Source organism: Netta rufina (assembly GCF_964035555.1).
Source record: "Netta rufina genome assembly, chromosome: 8".
NCBI classification, from domain to species: domain Eukaryota; kingdom Metazoa; phylum Chordata; class Aves; order Anseriformes; family Anatidae; genus Netta; species Netta rufina.
This window is the reverse complement of record NC_140131.1, coordinates 13,732,211-13,753,639: the sequence shown is the minus strand read 5'-3', so window position 1 is coordinate 13,753,639 and position 21,429 is coordinate 13,732,211. Positions and strand designations below refer to the sequence as shown.

The following is a 21,429-nucleotide window of genomic DNA, read 5'->3' as shown; positions in this document are numbered from 1 at the left end:
GCACAAAACTAGTCTGCCATACGAAGGTGGAGCCTTATGTTTTCCATGTCCTCATCATCACCCAGCCCCTCAGCCTATCCCCACGGCCCAGGGCTCACACTGCAGGCTGGGAAGTGGGTCAGAACCAGGAGCCAGCCTTGGATACACAGGTTGTGTCCCCAGCACACATGAAGCAAACTGACCAGGGCTGCTGTTGCATTTCAAGTAAACTCCATTCTTCAGGAATTAGCCAGATGATTCTATCTCCATAATCAGATTAAGATTTAAATTAGAGTTAATTGATTGAAAAAATTCTTTGAAAAGTTAATTGTTCTCAGAGCTTGCTGAATTGCTGCCTACAAACTCAGAGACAGAAAACAATACAGATTAAGCACATGGAGAAAGTTTAAATTAATTTTAGGAAGCTGGATCCAATTATCATGAATATTTATTTTACATTAGATTGGCACGAACAGACACATGCACTGCCAATAGCTTAGATATATAAAGAGAAGAGAAATAGATCTAAGCCATTACATCAAAACCCATACGCTAGTTTTTAAGGCTGATTTCAACTGCGTAACTGCACACTCAAGTATTGTTTGAGATTAATTCCTTTTAGGACTACAGATTCAGAATAGTTTCCCACCTAGAAAAAGATTTTTTTATATATATATTTTTTTTTACTATCCTTTTTAGTACCTGCTGAGTTTTTAGTCAAAACTGTTCATCTATGAATATGTATTTTATGCAACAGATGCCAGAGGAAATTGCCTGACATTAAGTGAATTAATTTATTTTTAAAATAATGTTTCCTTTAACATCCATAGTTTGAGGAAAAGACCTCTGGATGCTCATCAGGGTTCCAGTGTTTACTCGCTCTGTAATTTAGGGCAAGTAACTTGACCTTTCAATCCATGATTTATTCACCTACAAAATGGAGAAATAGTAACAAAACAGCACACAAGTCAACCTTTCATAAAATGTTCTGAAGACACACACCATGCAGTGGAGAGCTGTGATACATTTTTCTCAAAACTTTCCAAGGCTTTCAAGAGACTTTGGTTTATTATTTTTTTTTTCCCTTTTTAAAATATTCTGACATTTTTGCTTTTCTAATTAGGAAATATGCTTAGAAGCAGGTTGCTAATACAAAACCAGGCTTTAGTAGGGGGAATATACCACTCAGCAGATGGAAGTATCTGTCCTTTCTGTTACCAAAGTTGTGTTTGTAACTTATGCAGAAGACATTAGAAAAGCAAGGAAGAGGAATACACACGCTAATGGGTTGGTAGTGGTTCAAGGTGAGCCAGCACGGAAAGACTACCATTCTCCAAGTTCCCATGCAGATAACCTGCTCAGTTAGCTGCACATGGTAGGGTTCACCCCTACAGAAAGCCTGATCCCACAGAAAGGTGTCCCTGCCGAATCCCCAAGCACCTCCCCAAGATGAGCGGCAGCACCAGTGCAGGTGTAGCAGGGGATGTATGAATTTGGGACGGGAGTGACAGAGACAATGTTTAATTCAGGATAACCTGTGCACTAAATCAATCTAACCTCGGCTTGAGTGACTATTCTTCCTAATCTAAACAAAAGGCAGAAAGAAATGCATCAATTTATGAAGAAGCATTTCTCAGTCAAGTGAGAATTCTTATCAAGGGCTCTATTTTTATTTATTTTTTTTCTAAGATTTTTAAAGCACCTAATTCTCCCTGATTGAAATGGAAGTTAGGCACCTAACGCATTGAGAACTACACCAATAATTGTCAGCCTTTCCTCATACTCGAGTTATTAGCTTGAGCAGTTTTACTCCTACTCAAAGTGATAATGAAATAGCAATTTTTCCAGCTGTTGAAACACAACCTTCTTGTTTTCTCTCAGTAACACTGCAAACCAAATAGGTTACAGAAGAAGTGAAAGAGAGGAAAAGAGAAATATAGATTTGTTTCCACAGAATTAACCTTGGAAACCACCTCAGATCCTTTAAAAATGCACTTCAGGACTGACAGAAATGTTTTTTGAATACACTTAAGATCTCTTTGTTTTTAAACAAAAATTATCATATAGTAGCACAAACTCAACATGCGTACATCAAAAGATTGTAGGAGTCATTTTCAAGCTAGTGGGAAAAAAAAATCCTGTATTTTTCCTAGATGCTGTCGTTATTGATTAACTATGTATTTTAGCATTTATTAACTCTTTGTATTCTGTTGTAAAGAGTGCATCATCAGTAACTAAATTTTCATCATCAGGAATCCAAATTTTGGTCTGAGTTTTTCAATTCAAATGAAAGTGGTTTGGTTTTTTGTTGGTGGTGGTTTTTTTCTGTTGTTTTGTGTGTGTGTGTGTGTGTGTGTGTGTGTGCGCGCGCGCATGTTTTTTTAATTTTATTTTTTATTTTATTAACTTGCAAACTATACACAAGTAGTAAAGTGAGCACAAAGGTGCAGCTACTAAAAAATCTTCTGGGGTACGCATATGTAAGAAATGCTCATGAATTTTGCACTGCACAGAATGCCTGAGAATGAAAACTGTAACTCCTCTGAGAAGTGCAGAAAAATGCAAGGAGAAATCATAAAGAAACAGATGTTGCACTTGCTCATAGTAAGAAATTTATCTGTTCTATAAACAGTATTTGGGAAATCTAAAAGGGCAATTGGATGACATCAACATTTCTGAAGTTTCTTTGGATGCATTTTAATAAATATCAAGGTAAAGGGAGACATAATTTAGCTGTCTGAATGACTGGATTATGAATTAGAAGTCTCCTTCTACCATTCCATACCCAAATCAGTCATATTAAGCATAAGACTGAAATGAATTCTTAAAGATTGAAAAAATATTATCAGTTCTGCTAGTGATTAAGTCTAGCGCAAAAAAGAACATGTAAGGCAAATGCTTCAGAAAGCCTGCCCCTTTGTATAAATGACAGATGAAAGTGGTATTAGTAAAATTATATAATCTGGTTAAACTGGATCCTGGAAAAGGATTACTGAGAGGCAATTTAGACTCTACCACTTCCTTAAAGCACCACTTTTTATTTATTTTCATTTGCAGGTCCTTGCCAAACTCTTACTAGTATGTACATACTTTCCCTTCTTGTGAAATCACAAGACAGAATAATTAAGGTGTGTTTTTTATAAATATATATATATATTAAAAAAACACATACGTTTTTTTCTTAGAGTCTTCAGTTTTCACACTGACATTTTATAAAGAGAAAAATGCTCTCAGATTTGTCTCAGTTTTTCACTGAAGACTTAAAAAAAAAAAAATGCAGATGGATGGAGATTTCTTACATGTTGTGCACACTGCACTGTCACCACAGGACCACCTGCAATCCTGCACTGTCCAGATAGGTGTTCTCAAAAACACCTGGGTAAGCTGTTTGCCCAAGGACTATGTACTGGAGACAAGAGATAATTAGCAAATGAAACTATTCCTAGCACTCTTCCTTCAACATTAAGTGCAGAGCTGCAGCAGCAAGCTGGCACCTGGGAAAGGGAAATGCTAGATGTGATCATTTCAATTTACACATTCAGCACTACATCCCATATGCTTGTCAATGGGAAAGTGTCAGTGATAACAGAGATACCCTACGAAAATGCTCTGCTGAAATGCTGACATGAAGTTTTTATGTATGAAGCAGACCTTCTCCTCTGGACCATCTGTAATTCCCTCCTTTTCTCATGGGGCATGTGTTAGCCATAAAATCATTTCATTAAAAAATAAAAATAAAATTAAGTTTGACTTTAAAAGAGAAAATTATAAGCCTTTAAACATCCATAAACTAAGAATATATACCCAAGTATAATTCAAATAAACACTACTTGCTTAGCAAGAAGAAAAATCTGCTGAGCAGTAAAGGTTTGCTGCCATTAGATATAACAAAATTTATAACTATTGCAAAATTAAAGAAAAGTATCTGGCACTATGATTCTATAACTATATAAAGTTAACCGAACTGCAGCAAAATATAAACTCGTCTCTGACTGTGGTATATTTTTCCACACCAATGTTCTGTACACATTAAAACTCACAGGTGTTTTTCCAAAACTTTTTCCTATGATTTCATAATGAGAAATTCTTTAAGTACAACAAAAGTAGGAAGCCTGTGAAATAAATGACGTGTTTGCTGAATTAGAGAACCGTCTAAGGATAAAGAAGACAATGCAGAGAAGTTAACTTATTTCCTCTGCACAGATGATGTTTGTGAGGTGGCAAAGTCTGAAAAGTTTGATGGATGAAACAGGATGACCAAGGATGACAAGGCAATGGTGTTGCTCAGCATACTCCTTAAATGATCTGAAAATAGGGTGAGAAGAGAGAGATGGAGAACCCTCCTCCATGATCATTTCCTCTAAAAATAGTCTACAAAATGACAGAGTTTTACGACCACAGTAATGCACTCAAAAACCTGAAGATATAACTTAGGATATAAAAAAAGTATTTAACTGAGCATGAGTCAGGATCAGAATCTACTACGATTCACTGACAGTGGATAATTAAGGAACATTCCCTCTAAGTAGGCTACTTGGTGCGTTTTTACTATTTTGGCACCTTCCTCTGAAACTTTCTATACTGACTACCAGAGAAGGAAAACAAATCTCAACCAGAAGCACCAAGATACAATGAAACAATTTACAGTTCCTATAAAAATGCTAGCAATCTTAAATCTAAAGCACCTTTGAAAGGACTAGCTTATCTGGGAAATGAGTCCTCTGGAAAGATCTTGTTTTCCTCTTCAGAGCAGAGATGAGATGAAGCTCTGTTGAAATCTACCTAACCACACCCTTATTAAGTCAAAAGACAATCTTCATATTTGCACTTTTAAACACTTGCCGACAAATTGGAATACCCTTTGCCATCTTCATAATTAAATCAAGGAGATTCAGGCTCTAGATACTCCAACTTAAGATGACAGAGACCGACAAAGTCAACTTGATCAAATCTGTAACAAAAACTGATGCATTTTAGATCTGCTTCTCCTCCTAAAAACATGCCCGTTCATATGGCACTGTGTTTTCCCAAGCCCCAGCTGACACACACATCTCTCGATCTGAAGCACTATAACAGTTCTTAGATGATCAGGGAGGGAAACACCTTCCTCAAAGAAGGACCAAGCAACTTCTGCCAGTCTTGCTCTCCATATCATCCCACCCCTGGATCACCACATGTGCCAGAGCCAGCACAAGGGAAGGTGGTGAGAGCAGAACCAAATATCCCATCCCAACCCAGATGAAGACATTGCAGAACAGTACTCCCTGCTAATCCCATAGACAGGTCGCACCCTGAGGAGCAGCTGTGCCCGACCTCTGTGACGGCAGCTGACAGGGAGGTGCAGATGTCCTCCTGCCCAGCTGCCTTGCCCTTGAGGGTCTTCCAAAAGCGCACTACCTACTGCAAACATCTTCTGGTAATTAAATCTTAATACTTTTGCTTTGGAAAGCAAACACCTGACACAGAGAAGCTGTGCACATCTCCACATGCTCCAGAGACTTTCCTAAATAACTTGTCAGCAGTACTAATTGAAAGTGTGTTGTGTTAATATGTTAACATCAGACATATGAGCAGAAATACGTATTTTCTACAGAAAACTGGAACTTTCTTGGGGGTATGGAAGATACATGCATGGAACTGTTACTGTGTGAAAACATTTTTTTCTTCCTTTTACAAAAATTATTTGGGATCTAGTTTAGCAATTTGTTACACATGCTAGCCATATGCTTCATATGCTTTTTTTTTTTTTCCTTAAAGAGCATCAAAGCCTTACTTTGACCTCATTAGAGCTACTTCAAGTTCTGATCTCCTAAACACAATGTAGACAGAAATCAACTGCAGTGCTTCTCTGAAAGTCTCTGAATGTAAGATCTTGGTGTACATTCAAAGGACACAGGCAAATCTGACTGCTTTAACAATGGACTTAGCAGTTTAGGTTTCAGACATGCTATTGTCTTGTCTATTCTCCTGAGTCAGCAGAATAAGCATTTTTGTAGCCTTTAATACAAAACCAAACAGGTGAGTGTGAAAAATCCGGAGAAAACCAGAACTATGCATTCTAAGCCCAAGGATGGTAGTTTGCAGTCATCAGAGACACCTACCTACAGAACTAACTTAGGAGGCATGACTTTATTTGGAAGTGTTCAGAAAATAAATTAAATTTTAGCTGAACTTATATGGACACACTTAAAGAAGAAGACTTTTTTATGTTTTTAATATTTAAATATCCTTTTTTTAAGCTCAAACTATGTATTTGCTCAAAAATTAATTCCCAATGAAGGGTATACATTTGTGTTATACATACAAAAGGAAATTGATTCCAGAGTCTTTTATTTCAATACCCGGCTGACCTTCAATTCCCCCAGGTTATCTACAGATGTAGCATAATTGAGAATTATTTTCATGGAACACCAACTTAATGGAATGTGGGAGATGAAAAGTCCTGCATATAAAAATGCTTGCATGTCTAAAACATGAAATATCATGCAAAAAAACACATCATGATTGCTTATTTAAATGGTTAACCAGAAAACATAGGTAAATATGTATATATTTATGTAAAAAAGCCTTTTCAGGAACAACTTATCTTTTTAGAACTAAAGTTTTAGATAACAAGCTTCTAGGAATGGTCACCTCATGAAGACAAAACTAAGGTACCACAAAAATGCAAACTGGCTTTTTACTAATAAATCTATTGTTACTACTCACGATAATCACTTGTAAGTAGTTCACTAATGCCATGAAAATAATAATAATAAAACATTACTGAGATACAAACGCATTGCATAAAAATTCTCAAAATCTTAAATAATAAGATCATGTTATTTCTTCATAGTGTCATTTGAAACAATTCATTGGGCCTTATCAGACAAGAGTTTCAATTTTCTATCATTCCATTTTAACCTGCCTAATCAGTTGAACAAAAGTACTTTATGTAAAATGATTCCTCTAGTTGCCTTAGCTACAAATCCCTGCAGTATTGTATAATTGAAATCTACTCACGTAAGTTAAGAATAATTAGGACCCCAAATTAAGTCAAACACAAAGTTAATTCAAATAGTCAGCTGCTGTCATTTAAATGGTTACAGAGTTTTATTGCTGCTTAACATCTTTTAATGCTTTTAAATGTACTTTTATGTTGTTGTTACGATCTGATCCCTTATTCCAAATGGAAATATCAAGAGCAAAATTTTCGTCAAGTCAAAACAAACAAACAAAAATCTCAGCAAAAAAAAAAAAAAAAGGAATCAGTGAATCAATAAGAATGGAAACACATTAGGCTTTGGAGGTAAGTAAAATTAGTATTGAGTCTGTTGTAAATGACATTAATACAACAAAGAACTTTTCACAGCAAGTATTCAGAATGTGTCCCTTCATACTTTAAAAAAATCTTTTGTAAAAAGAAGCAAGCATAGAAATGCTGTTCAAAATGGATCCACAACCAATCCAGGAGCTAGAAATAATGCACCCAAGAGATAAGGTTGCATATAGCTGGAGTTGTTGCCAGAATTGAGAACTCTGCTGATTTAACAGACTGAAATTCAAAATAATTTATATAGCAAATTAATTATTATACTCTTATATAACAAAATAATTGTTGTGTTACTAAATGATGCAGTGCAATTGGTTAAAAAAAAGCACTGGTAGTTAGAAGCATTTCTTGACAGTTCTTCTGTTGGCACTTAGTTTATTCTGCAGAACAAAACATTGTCTGTTACAAACCCTTTAGGAGACTTTTGTATTGGATGACTTCCAGAGTTTTGCATTCTGTTTTGTTGTTGTTGTTGTTGTTGTTTTTTTAAAATATATTTGCACAGTATGCTTTTTCTATATCTAAAAAGATATATGTCTTTACAGAGAAGATTTGAAGTTATTGATTACTGAGCAGGATTTGCAATGAAGACCTAAACCAACCATTTATGCATGATATGCTATGCTGATATATATATATTTATTTTTTTTCCAGCTGGAACATTCATACATGATGTGATGTTTTGTGGACTCCATCCATCTTTACGGGTAATAATCCACATCACAAACCATCCGTTTGCCCTCTAGTACTTTCCATGCTTCACTCTTCATGCATGCCAGCTTTATCTGTTGCAAATTAAATGATGCAAAAGTGTAAGCAGCAAACTGTTCTTTTTTTGTTTACTAAAAGCATATTTATCTTGAAGCCACTAAAAAGCATGATCAGTTTTGAGCCACAAAACAACATTTTTGCAACAGACTTACTATGGTAGATGTTAATAATGGTGCAGAATAAACTGTAAAACAGTAACTTTAGTCTTAAAGGGGCATTTTATAACAAAAAAAAAAAAAAAAGAAAGGCAATCCACAAGCCTAAATTAAAGAAAAAATCTGGGACAGCTCAATGGGGAGAAATGGGAGACAGCAATGTGAAACACTGGAAGGAAGATCAATCTACATGCATTCAAGCAGGAACAGCAGCTAACAGGCAAATCTGACTCAAGCTAGCTAAAACCAAAAAATGATATGAAATAGCACTGAAGTCTTTAAAAGGCATTTCTCATTGCTTTCCTAACTAAAAATGCAGAAGGCAGGAGAATTTGGTTTCAGTGTCGACTTCCTATCACGTTTCCTACATGACTTACTGAACACAAATTAAACAGGAAAATTGCTCAAACAGCACCCTGCATTAATTGTGCTTTCTAGTGGGATGGAACAAAACTACCTAACTCCTGAGAGAGACGTCAAAATGCCCCTAACAAGGAGAACACAAAAGTCAGCTCTCTTTCCATCACTAAGATCTCTCATAAAACTCACCAAGTGCTGTAACCAACAGCTGAAAGTTATGTGGTCCCTCTGGGTTTCTCACATGTATTTGTTGCTCAGGCAACGGACAAAAAAAGTCATTTTGCTTTTTTCTCATTTTCCTGTTCCCCCCCAACATTTTATACACTGAGGAAACACAGGTAATTATTATACTAGTATAAATCAAGGAAACCTAAAACTAAACAACCTAAAACTCAGCCATAAGCATGGAAATGGGCATGCGTATGAAGTTCACATTGGAGCTGAGAATCTGCCTGAGTTCCTTGTTCTAATAATTGTGTCCTAAACACATATGCTGCTATTAAAATAGCTATATTTTAAAAGAAACAATTTGCATAAAATATATTGTTTCTCTGTACAGTTTATTCACAGAGGTAGACCATGAACACCAATGGATCTGCTTGCTAGTATAAAATCCACTATGTGCTTGCAGAACGTGGCAAAGCTTATTAAATCCAAAATTATTATACTTTATAATTTTTTATAACATGATCACGAGGACTGTAAATGTAATAAGAAATCCAGTGCTGAGGCATTCACTGATATCAGATGCTTCAGGCACTTACACTTACGTTTTGTACTACGACCTCAAAGTACAATATTAAAAAAGTCATTAAAGTTATTTTAAAAAAATAATTAAAACAAACAATATTCTTCCACTTGACAGAAAACAGAAATTAAAATAATTAAAGAGGACATATAAAAATACAACTGTTAATAAAAATTAATTATGTGTTTTTCATATTTAGTAATATAGTATGAATGAAGACTATTGTTTTTTTTAAAGGGCAACCATGTCCAAATTTCACTCCTGTCTTCTTGGAAAGGTATCTTACAATAACAATCTAATCCAAAATATATCCAGATTTATATTCCATAAAAGAAAAGAAAATCCCCTTAGGCAACTGTGTGTGTCCAGGCTAGTGGAAGGTTAAGTCAATCCCCTCTCATTGCAGCAGTCAGCAGCACCACTTGCCTTGCCCACCGAGACCCAACAAGGTTACAGCAATGAAAGATGGTGACCTGGCATGATAACGTGGAGGGGTCTGAAAATATAACATCTGTCCTTAGCAGCAACATGCTGGGTTGCTGCAGTTTTATACAGTACAGGGTTCTTTCTGTCTGCTGAATACCAAGCTTAAGAAGATGCAAAATCTCCCCTTCATAACAGAGAATGCTTTTAAGTAACTGAAAAATGATGGCATATTAGAATAGCGATAATTCATCTCACATAATTTAAGGTGGAAAAAAAAAAAAGAGTATAAATGCTTAATTATTAAGATCTTTGCATTAACATTTCCCAGAAAATTCTCACAGAAACTTTAGCACAATATTTAAAATGGTTCTTCACATATTCCTTTATGCAGTTCTTCTACATTTTAAAACAGTGGTGGGATTGCTTTGTTTCCAAAATACAGCATAGGATCCTGCAGATCTCACTGCTCAGGGAATATATGAAAGGCTATTCACTGCCAGCATGTTAAAGAATATTTGGCTTTTCCAGACAGTCTGTCAGTCTCTATTATCTGGAAATGCACTTGAAAAGTTTAACGGTTATTTTTCTTTAGGAGGAAATTTGGTATCATTGTTTAGATCAATTTCCTTTTTAGAAGATATGTTGTACCTAACACCTGCCTCAGAAAAGGAAAAAGATGTCCACGTAGAACAAACCAGAATATTCCAGTGAAAACCTATGTGTTTTCACCTATTCCATCAGTTGTTCCTTTCATCTAGATATTTCCTTTTATGTAATTTGCATTAACCAATTAAGAAAAATCAATTGCTACAGAATCATACATTACATTAGTTACACATTATAGAAGTGAAGACAGAATTGGACCATGCATTAAAATGACCTGCCAAAGGACTGGCAATACCCACCCAGCCTTACTGCACTGGCTATGCTTACAGACGGCTGGCAGCCCTGCAAAGGCAGGCAGTGGCCCACTAACGGTGAGCTTCATGCAGCCTTCACTGTGATAAACTCCCCGGCTAGGAAACAAATTAGAGCTCCTGCTTGCTCTTGTGTGACTCCATAATGAATTTCATCCCTTGTAGAACTTAAATCCACTAATTAACAGAAGTTGATTTCTTCTTAAGCCCAGGGCAGAAGATTTGAATTTTTACACTGGACAAAGTCCTAATAATAAATGTGTGTGAGAATAGAGGTGCTTCTACCTGGGACTTATGTATGGGACTCAACACACTGAGTCAGAGTGCCTTCATAGGGAGCTGAAGATCTGAAGTGATACAGTCAGCTTTGTAGTGGCCCAATGTATGCTATCTGCATTTAGTATGTATCCTCTTCAGTGAATGCACTAGCACCAAATATACACTCAAAACTGTTTCCAGTTTAACACTTAGCTCCTTGGCTGGCATAAATGGAATTTACAGGAATTATTATTCTCAGAGTAATGTTAATTAAAATGTACATTCAAAGGCATAAACAGGCTGTTTGTTTTTTTTTTTTAAACAACATTATAGTAGTTTAAGAAAACAGAATTAAACAAATAATGAAAGCATGATGCTTCTTCCTTTGGACAAAGCACAGATAATAATTCATAATAAACTGAATTAGAAGGATATTTAACCTTGATTAACATAAAACATAAGCAAAAGAAAGTTACTTCTGTGCTTCCCAAGTGCCTGTGCTTCACAATTATATACATATATATATATATATATATATATATATAAATCTAGCAGAAAAGTTGGACTATGTAAGCAAGTAAAGCTTAAAATAGCTAAATTTGTACTGCCCCCCAAAAACAAATCTTAATCAGAATGTTTAGCTCTGACATCTATTTTTCATATGCATATTAGTGTATCTGTCCTAACTTGCTTGAAGAGAAACCAATAATATGTATAATAAGCTTTTTACTCTGCTTTGCTATGGAAACAAGGCATGTGTGATCCCACTCTCTCTGCCTTTCTGTATTTTCTCAGATAATTTTTAACGTGTTGGATGATTTCACCTGATCAGGAGGGAGAAAAAAAAAGACAGAGGTGGTGTCAAAAGTAATTCCTTTCCTGCAGTTCTAAAGAAACAGATATATAAAGAGGAATCTGACTGAAAGGGATAGCTGCGGGATGGCACAGACCTCCCAGATATGGACTCTGGTGCAGCCTCAGTGGAGGCCCTTGTTTCTCCAGGCAGTCAGCCAGGATACGAGGCCAGCCTTTACACAACAACCTGTCCATCTCTGATTCAAACTATTTGCCAATGCTGCTCTTTCAATCTGTCCTTTGTAATAAAAACCATTGTTTTAAAGACAGACCTATAGCAAAACATACTAGAAAAAGGAAAAGAAAGAAATCTTCTGAATGAACATTAATATTCAAGGTCATGACTTCAGCTTTTCATCCTGTTTCATGCTTCTCATCTTTTCCTTATTTAGGGCTGCAATGCTTGCTGTTGATGGTAATAATGTTTTTCAAGCCTCTACACAAGAATATTGACCTGTTGTTGATCAATGTACCAGCAGTATATAATAACTCAGTGCTGTTCTCCTCCCAGCTGCCATCATTTGTCAGTTCCAGGTTCATTTTACCTGAAGGTAGGACTGCTTCAAAAGCAACCCCACCTAGACTGCTCTTTCCAGAGAATGAAAGAGAAAAAAAAAAAAAAAAGCAAAAAAAATAACTGAAAATATGATTCCCAATCAGGCAGATGACACTAAAATAAAATTGTAGCCTTCATATAACTGTATATGCTTAATAATTCGCTGGTGAGTTAAAGTCAAGACACCGTGAGAGTAATGAAGTCTTTATCTTGATTGGAAAACGTTTCATTATCTGAATAAATGAATCACTGGTCCACACCCGGAGTCTTTTCCTTTTTTACCCTCTCTTTTTAAATGTACTGCAACACTAAAATGTAACAGCAGGGAATTCAGCCAGGTTTTCTCCCCCCCACCAACTGCAACAACCTGCATATGCACATAAGATTTCTATTAAAAAATAAATAAATTTCAAGTGAGAGAGTTAAAGATTTCCTTATTTCTAAGGAAAGTTTGATGCTCTTATTTTAACCTTTGTTCATGTTCATACTTCCAGGCATGAAGTGCTACTAAAGCACGTTACACTTGGCATCTCTTATTACTGAAGCAGAAGGCAATGTAATCTTGTGAGAAAGTGTAATAATGCGGTATTCATTTTGCTTCTGTGGCTGGAAGCCAACTCTATATTAATATTCATTTCCAGTATACAGAGCCACAATATTTCATTTATTTTAAGAATTTACAATTAATTTGGTATGATTCTGTTATCTGCTCCCAATTTCCTTTCCTGTTTCTTTTAGCTGAAAAAGCAGCTCTTGTACAGACTTAAAAAAAGTAAATTCACAACTGAAGCATCAAAAGATTGCTACTGGCTACTGAAAGCAAGAAAAACAGGGACAGAACAAAATGAACTTGAAATATTACAGATGACAATGAAAATTAGCTTTCTGCAAATGGAAAAAATAAAAATAAAAAATCAATCTGCAGAAGTTCTCAGTTGACTTTTTCCTTTCCAGACTCATCTGATATAATACTATTTGTAACATGCTGTTTGCTACTGTAGCCAAAATAGAGAAAATAAGTTGTTTATCTGCTTTTCCTTTCTGTTTTCAAATGTCTTCAACCAACACGTAGTATTAAACTGCAAGTACTCTGCTGAATTTATTTAAATGTACTACATATAGGGATTTTAAACAATTACAACAGCAAATAAAAACCTCAGCATTTTAAAACATAAATAGTTACCTCTATTTCCTACACCCTAGTGCAACCACTTTTGCAGTGTAAGTGGATTTAAAATTATCACAGGTTACTACTTAACTAGCCTTTTGTAAAATTTACAGTTCTGTTCTCCTAATATACAGTTATCTTCCTTATCTGTCAAAGAGGCTGAAAAACAGTTTACCTTCCAGCTGATGGGACTTTTCATATAAAACAGAGATTTTACTGAAGACTGCAGACTTGGCAGACAACAAGCAGTGCAGCAGCTACCAAATCAGAATCACCATCACTAATGAAACCATGCAAGAGCTGCAGCATGCCTTGGCAAGGCAGTTTTCTAATAGCATCCTTGCAATGTTTAAGAATGGGAGAGAGAAGAAATTAAATGTGAAAGCTATTTAAATGAAATAAGACTTTCCAATGTTCAGAAGCCTTCAGGAAGTCTCTTAGTATATAGACTCTGTTCTATGTGTATGTTCATATTATTCATTCATTCTCATATATATATGAATGAACAATCTATTTTAGCATAGCTTGTCCGTCACGACCCAAGTCTTAGTCCAGAATAGAATCTAGGAAATTATACAGTAAATGTGGAACCCCTTATACAATACTTACATTTTTAATCTTTGTTTTTACCATTTTTAGGGACTAGATCTTTTATGCTTATATAGATTTGGGAAAGAAGAGTGGGGGAGGCACAGCAGCTTTCCTTTTTTTTCCTCTAGAAATCCAGCCTTAAATTCAAAGAATTTTGACAGTGTAAGGTATGCATCTGCTTTAAAAGATGGTGAGATCACATGACAGATGCACTGAAGAAGCCTATATTTTATACACCAATTGCTGAAAAATGTAAGAAGGCACGGAAGTGCTATTTTATTACCAAATCAGTATTTCTACCTGCAATCTAGTCAAATAAAATGATTATAAACAGGAATAGCCTCAAGTTACAAATATTTGTAATTATAAATTCACAAACTATGCTTTCCTGATCATTTGTTCGTGTTGCTTTGTCTATTACTAAGTACAAGACTTATTACTAAGTCTACAAGAACAGCTAGGGAGATAGATTTTATGAGGAAAGAAAGATAGATTATACAAGTTTTCTTTAAAAAGCTTTTTTATTCCTTATCTCCTTAATTTAAGAGCTATTTTAATCACTATATTCAATAGCAGTGAAGTATTTTTCCCCTTTTTTAAAAGAAATTTTTTTTAAGTAGATGCTATTTCTGTATGCATTTTGAGTTTTATTTCCTGAAATTTAATGTGCATAGTTCTAATCTTAATGAAGTGATTGTCATTTTATTTTCAGCCAGCCAAATTAGAAAAGCAAAACAGGTATTTCATTTGCACTGTTTAGAAATTTTGTATCACATTTAACATGGTACACATTGCTTCTAAATGGCTGCACAATGAGAACAGGAAAATAATAAATATAAGAGTCCAAATATAAGGAACTTACCAGTCAAGGGTATTAATACTGTCCTTTCAGTTGCCTGAACTTTCCAGTTTCAACATACCATACTGTATCAAAACCACAAAGTATATTTTTTCTTAAAAAAAAAAAAACAGAACAATTTTAATCTTGTAAATTAAACCTAGAGCCTGACACAGATACTCTTAGTTTGACATCCTGAAGCTTCAAGTAGTCTAACAGAAATTAATTATACAGACCATTCATCTCATTTGCAAACTCAAGTAAAAAGTAAACAAGTAAACGAAAGCTTACCTTCAGTACACTGCAGGAAGCTGATAGTGAGCAGGAACCAAAAACTTTGCATTCTGCAACCAGAAGACACCATTATTGATTCCTGTAAGAATTTTCTTTGTATTCCTTAATGAATCCAGTTATAAAAGCCCAGCATCATCGAAACCAGTGGTCTGCATTATTCATCTTCATACCTGCAGAAAGAGAGAGTTTGAAAGAAAAAGGGCAAAAAAAAATCTTCATCAATAGCTGAACACCAATAATTTGGAATACCAAATTTTACTTGACTTGAAGACAGAACATTTTAATAAAAACTGACGGTACACCTGTACTGTAGCTGAGAATTTGGCAGGTATGTGGGATCTAATCTCTGAAGGTCAGTGATCATTAAACAGAATGCCAAATAACAGTACATGTTAAAGTTGAAAGTAAGAATGTTATTGATGTACGTGTACTAAGACATGTGGAACAAAAAAAAAAAAAAAAAAAAAGAATTTTCTCTGGATTTAAGAAATTGTATTTGCAGATGCTTAGGTGAAGCTTTTCCCATTCTCCCAAATCTGACACTGCCTACATTTCTCTACCTCAAAAAAAAAAAAAAAAAAAATAAGTCTAGGGCCATGCCTTGTGTCTTAGTGATTCAAACCATGCAGGGGCTGGAGGCAGCAAAGCAACACCACCCAGCAGTAACACTGCAGGTCTTCTCCCTGCCACACCTCTGGCCTTCCCTGTTGTGACACACAAAGGTCAGCAGCCTCAGAGAAGAAGTAGTAACAACAACTTTGCTGACAAAATTATCTTTTTGGCTAGGAAGTCTCTTTGTGACTTTATAGTCTGATACATTTATATATAATAAACACCTTCAGAGAAAAGTAACGAACGATACTCTACTGCTTCTGACAAGTATTTCTCAATCAGAAACAAATCTAACTTCACTGCTCCTGTAAACTAAGTACCAATGGAAAAAAATCTTAAAACCATAATTTGCATTTGAAAAATAAAATTACAGAAATAGTACAGTTCCTGTGAGAGAAGATTTGGCAGCAGAGAGCTCCCCTTAGCCAGTGGCTCCATTCTTGCACCAGCCAGCCCAGCAACTATGAGCATCCTCATCTCTGTCTCACTGTGCTAGGTTATATCAACTCAGACTACTAGAATTTGGGAAGCCAAAAATGAACATCAGTATAAAAGTATAAATGATTTTTAAGTGCAAAGATGGCTCTGTATATTACAGATACACAAAACAACTCCTGAAGAACAACTCTGAACATAGCAGCAATTACAGCTCCAAAGAGCTGAGTCTGGTGCCATGTTGGCTTGGTCTCTCTAAAACTGATGAACAGGACTGCGTTTTCATGTGCAGATGTATTTCTAAAATATCTGAAGTTAACGTTAGTTTATAAACATACAGCAATGTCTATGCCAGCGCTTAGTAAAATGTAACTGTCAGGATCCAAGAGCCACTTACGAGTCTTATGAGTACTAGAGCATGTTTAGGGCTATAAAAATATTTTTACCCTTTTGCCAAAGAGAATTGGAAAGGATGAAAAGCACACAATCCCAGGCAAAGAAATACTATGAACTACAGATCATTTTAACAAGAAATAAGTGTTAACTCCTTTTATATTAGTGAATATTAATATTAATCAACGATAATATTTTTTTTCCCTAAGCACACAGACAGCAACAAGATTGGCGCTGACTTTTTTCCGGCAAGGCGGGAAAGATGGAATTAACAGAAAACATTGCAGTACAGTTTCTCTGGCTCTGAATGAAGGCAATATGACTGTGGCAGAATAGGGATTATTAAATAGCCAAGCACGCTTCTTTACTTGGCTCCCCTGTAACGGGAGCCATGCCACTTCAGTGTAGGGATCCCCCTCGCAGAACACAAGCATGCTTGTGATTTCACATGTGGGGAAATGAAAGGGAACTGCCATCTGAGGGTAACTGATTTTATGTTTATTTATACATAAAAACAACCCCTTTTTCTAATTTCCAACTACAGACAGGTGCTCTTCAATCACAGGTGCTTTTATCCACACATGTCTGAAGAAACGACATGCAATAGCAAGCAGAGTGCACCAGGGCAGGCCGGCTACAGAGTGGCTCTCCCTGGCACAGCCCTACATGCCTGGAGGTAAAAGATGTGCCCTCAATTTAGATGGTGATACACCAGCTGCTACAGTAGCAGTCATGAGAGGGAGTCATACTGTATCTCTGTATCTTTAACACTGGTCTGAGCACATTTTGCAACATATATATTTATATCAAAGTCCACAAAAGATGTACTGCATTCAGGAGAGATTACAATTGCAAAGGAGCTCCTGCTGAGTAAAGCAGCAAAAACTGCCCCTAGGATATAAATATAAAATAAAATATATAAAATTAATATATATTATATAAAAATAAAAAAATATGGAGATAGTTCAGCTAAAAGCTGAGGAAGTGTTTGGATTATTTTTCAGCTGTAGCAAATGAAAAATCATAAAACTATTTCAGACACCACAGACTAATCAGTATAATTTCAGTAAGCAATCAGAATAATCCAAGAAAACAGATGAGGAACTATAATAACTAAAAGTGAAATTAAGTCTGGCTCCTGATTACTCCCAGTTTGTCCAGAGAATTTTGACTTTCTGAGACTTAATTTTTATTGCTTTTTCCATAACATATTGCTGCATACCCAGATTTAACATCTTCCTTCACCTTCAAGTGGACAGTGACATACCTGTGTATTAGTATCCCTAATCTCATTGCCCCCCCCCCCTTTTTTTTTTTTTTTTTTTTTTTAAATCTGGGAGAAGTAGGGGGACATTGTAGAAAAACAAAAACAGTCAGAGCACCTTCAGAGATACCTAGCATCTCTCTGGGAAATAGCTGCAAAATAATTCATGGCAAACACTTTTCTGTAGTTGTTATTGCTGATTTTTAAATAAGGGGTTCTGACCTTGTAAACTGACTTACCTATTTTAATAAGAAATGTTTGTGAAAGAATACTGATGTTTTTATGATACCAAAACCAGCAGAAACTATTCAACTAAGAATAAATGGAAATTATTTTAGGATAAATTTAAGTACTTTGTGTGCAATGTATTTTTCTCTATAGATTGCTGTAGCCTACAGACATAAAATTTAACTCAGTGTGCTGCTGCAAAAAGAATTCAAAATAAGCTAACCAACATCTACCAGATTATCAATGACACATTTTTTCTAATAAGGCAAGAAAAAAATATGCAATGTTTGAAAACTGATACAATGGCTTTTAGTTTTGCTTCTTTCTTCTCTTCTCAATAAAAATCAACAGCTTCACAGTGATCAATTTTTAAAGCAACATATACACTTGAGAAGCTCTATGCGGCTTCAAACAAATTAATGCTACTATTCTGAACCAACTATTCATCAACAAAACAAAAGCTAATCCTGAAAAAGGTACCCAGACATAAACTGGAGCCAAAGCACACTTTGACTCCAGACACTGCCGTCACTCGTGTCTTCCTGACCATGCATCTGTCAGAGATATGGAGACTGTCGGTGGAATCTAACAACAAATCCCAAACCAAACAAGCAGGACCAGGAAAAGCCATATTAAGTTACTTCTTCGTAAACAGAAAAAGTAGACAACAGCAAGTGGCTATCCTGCGCAAATAACTTATTTCCCCTCGGACCTTAATAAACCTTTTCTCTGGATAGCTGACTGTTTGGGCATGTGGGTGGAGCAGAGAGAGATTCCCCAGAGCAAAAGGTTGCTTGAATTTCAGAGTGCAATAAAAACTGCCCAGAAAATTTCAGTTGTAACTTAAATCCCTACCTCTGGGCCATACTGCAGTCTCTCGTAGAAAAACAAAAAAAAAAACTCTACTGGAAACAGAGCAGCTCACCTTGTTAAGTTCCTTTGCATATGTGCTGTTCAAGGAGACTAGATCAGTAATGGAAATGTTCAAACCTGCACCCCACAAAGGTACTGGGTATCTCTTAATACTGTATTCATAGGCTGTGCTCCAAGTCCCCAACATCTTAGTATCTTACTTTGCTTCCTTGTTCCTCGGTACTTCTAAAACTTGTTACAGATGGAAAAGCAGCTGCAGAATACGTGCCACCTCTGACCATGTCCCTCCCCGCAACACTGCTCAAGAGCACCCCAGAGATAAGAGAAAGCTGCTCCAAGCATGCTCCTTGAAATACTTTCATCTTAGAAGAGAAGGACCTCTAAAGGACTGCTTCTTTCCAACTCTACTGTGTTTAACCTTCCCAAGGTTTTATTTTCAAAAGCCAAAAAAGGGTCTTTTAAGAGCTTCCGGACAACTGACACAGCATGCTCAAGAGCTGCCTCTCCCCTCCAGTTCCAAGCTTTTCAGGCAATTAAGCCAGACAGGAAAGCAGAGATCTTTCTAGCTAAGCAAGAATGTTTTCCTTTAGCTGAAAGCCTTTCAGACTAACACCAACGTATTTCACAATGTAGCACTTAATTTTCCAAATGATCTTTGAAACACTGTGAAGCACTTGCAACATAGTTATGCTTTAACATCTGTATTACACAAATAAAAACCAGACTGGTTTTACTGACAGTGGTGCAGAGCAAGGTAAGGAACTCATGCTATGGCCATGCAGCCTGTACATGCCAAGGAATGAGTGGATCCCAGGCAGTGCTCTTTATAAATCCTGTCTGACCTACCTTGCCACACATGCAGCACCCCCACTGCCTTTCATAACCCAGTTTATGAAACTAAGTAATTCTGTAATACATCTGAGGCACTCTGCAGAGGAAAGGGGGGAGATGAGGAGGCATGGGTGAGTAGATATATATTCATACAATATAATAGACTATATAGTCTCCTGAGAAATCACGCATCCACGTGCCTTCCCACCATAAGGCTTTCCAAATTTAAAAAAAAAAAAGTTAAATTTCCTATAATCTGTAACATAAGAATTCAATTACTGCAGTGTGATTAGTAAAAGCTTCTAAGCTACACTAGTAAAATACTAGAATGAGACCAATATTGTTTATGATTGGTATTATACATACTTGCAACAAGATCCAGCTCTAGTTTGCAACATTTAACGTATCTTCAGATGCATTCAATATGAGTCACTCCCAAATCCTCAATATGGTTATTAATGTAAGTCAACTTTAGAATAACTTTAATAATTTTGCATTGATGCTACAGTATCACATTGCATAAAATTTTCAAAGTTGTGAAATCTTGGAGGGAAAAAAAAAAAAAAAAAAAAAAAGCAAGCAAGACCCTATACTGATTTAGTTAGCATCCTTCTAGTAGCTATGATAAATAATCAATGCCTGATCCGTTCCAATTAAGTCACATATTGCGAGAAGAAAAGAAAGGCCAACTCTGTTCTATCTAAAATTGATTAACAAAGACTTATTTTCCATTAAAAGCAATCCAATACTAAAAATGCACCACAAAGTCTTTTCTTCTTTTCTGTATTTAACAGTCCCTGTCAATTAACACCTTGAATAGTGGATTTCTAACCCAAAATATCTCTTTCCAAGCTGCAGGCAAGGAATGCTGTCTCAGGGAAGGGTGTAACACAGTAAGAACAAGACTTGAGCAAGGTCATCCAATCTTAAAACAAAAATGCAATTTCTGTGCATTCAGCTGCCTTGTGCTCTGAAATGACATCTCCATGCCGGAGGAAAGCCTGAAATAGCACGCAATAGACACGTGTACCCTAAATTTAGAGTGACCACAAAAATACCCATCCCTACTGCTCTGGGTTCCCAGCTAATGAGAACAGAAGATTATTCAAAATGCAAGACCTACCTATGCAAGATACGACACCAGACAGTGCGCTGACACGACTTCAACAGTGCAACATTACACTTCAGTCCATCAGTACACAGCAGCTCAGTGGTCTACCTCAATCATTCACAGAGAAAATAAATAGGATTTAAGAGGAAGAGATGAAGATTTTCCTTTCTCATCCAGTCAGGCTTGGCCTCACTCTTGTGTTTTACAGGCATGTTACCCGAGCTCCATTCCCAACAAGGCAGCTTTGCCCCGTCTTGTTAACACAGGATAAAGCCTGGACACTCTAGGGAGTTTTCATTCAATAAGCCAGCAAAGTAAACCTTTGCTAGTGCTAATAAGAATGGCTTTTTTTGGCTCCAGGCACTCTCCTTTTGCCAAGGCTGAATTTCTCTTTTTGCCTTTGCTAAATACTCTGAATCGGAGGGGGGTGGGAGTGTCACTCAATCCTCATTAC

At 36.1% G+C, this 21,429-nt stretch overlaps 1 protein-coding gene across 3 annotated transcripts in view; it reads right to left on the bottom strand.

Annotated features, from left to right (window-relative positions):
* ADGRL2 (adhesion G protein-coupled receptor L2) overlaps nt 1–21,429 on the bottom strand; it is a 158,423-nt gene that overhangs the window by 110,097 nt on the left and 26,897 nt on the right. For all 3 annotated transcript variants that reach the window (XM_084291350.1, XM_084291351.1, XM_084291352.1), the window contains exon 3: nt 15,226–15,398. In XM_084291350.1, coding sequence (XP_084147476.1) covers nt 15,226–15,298 — 73 coding nt within the window. In that variant the 5' untranslated portion in view covers nt 15,299–15,398. The remainder of the gene's footprint in view (nt 1–15,225; nt 15,399–21,429) is intronic.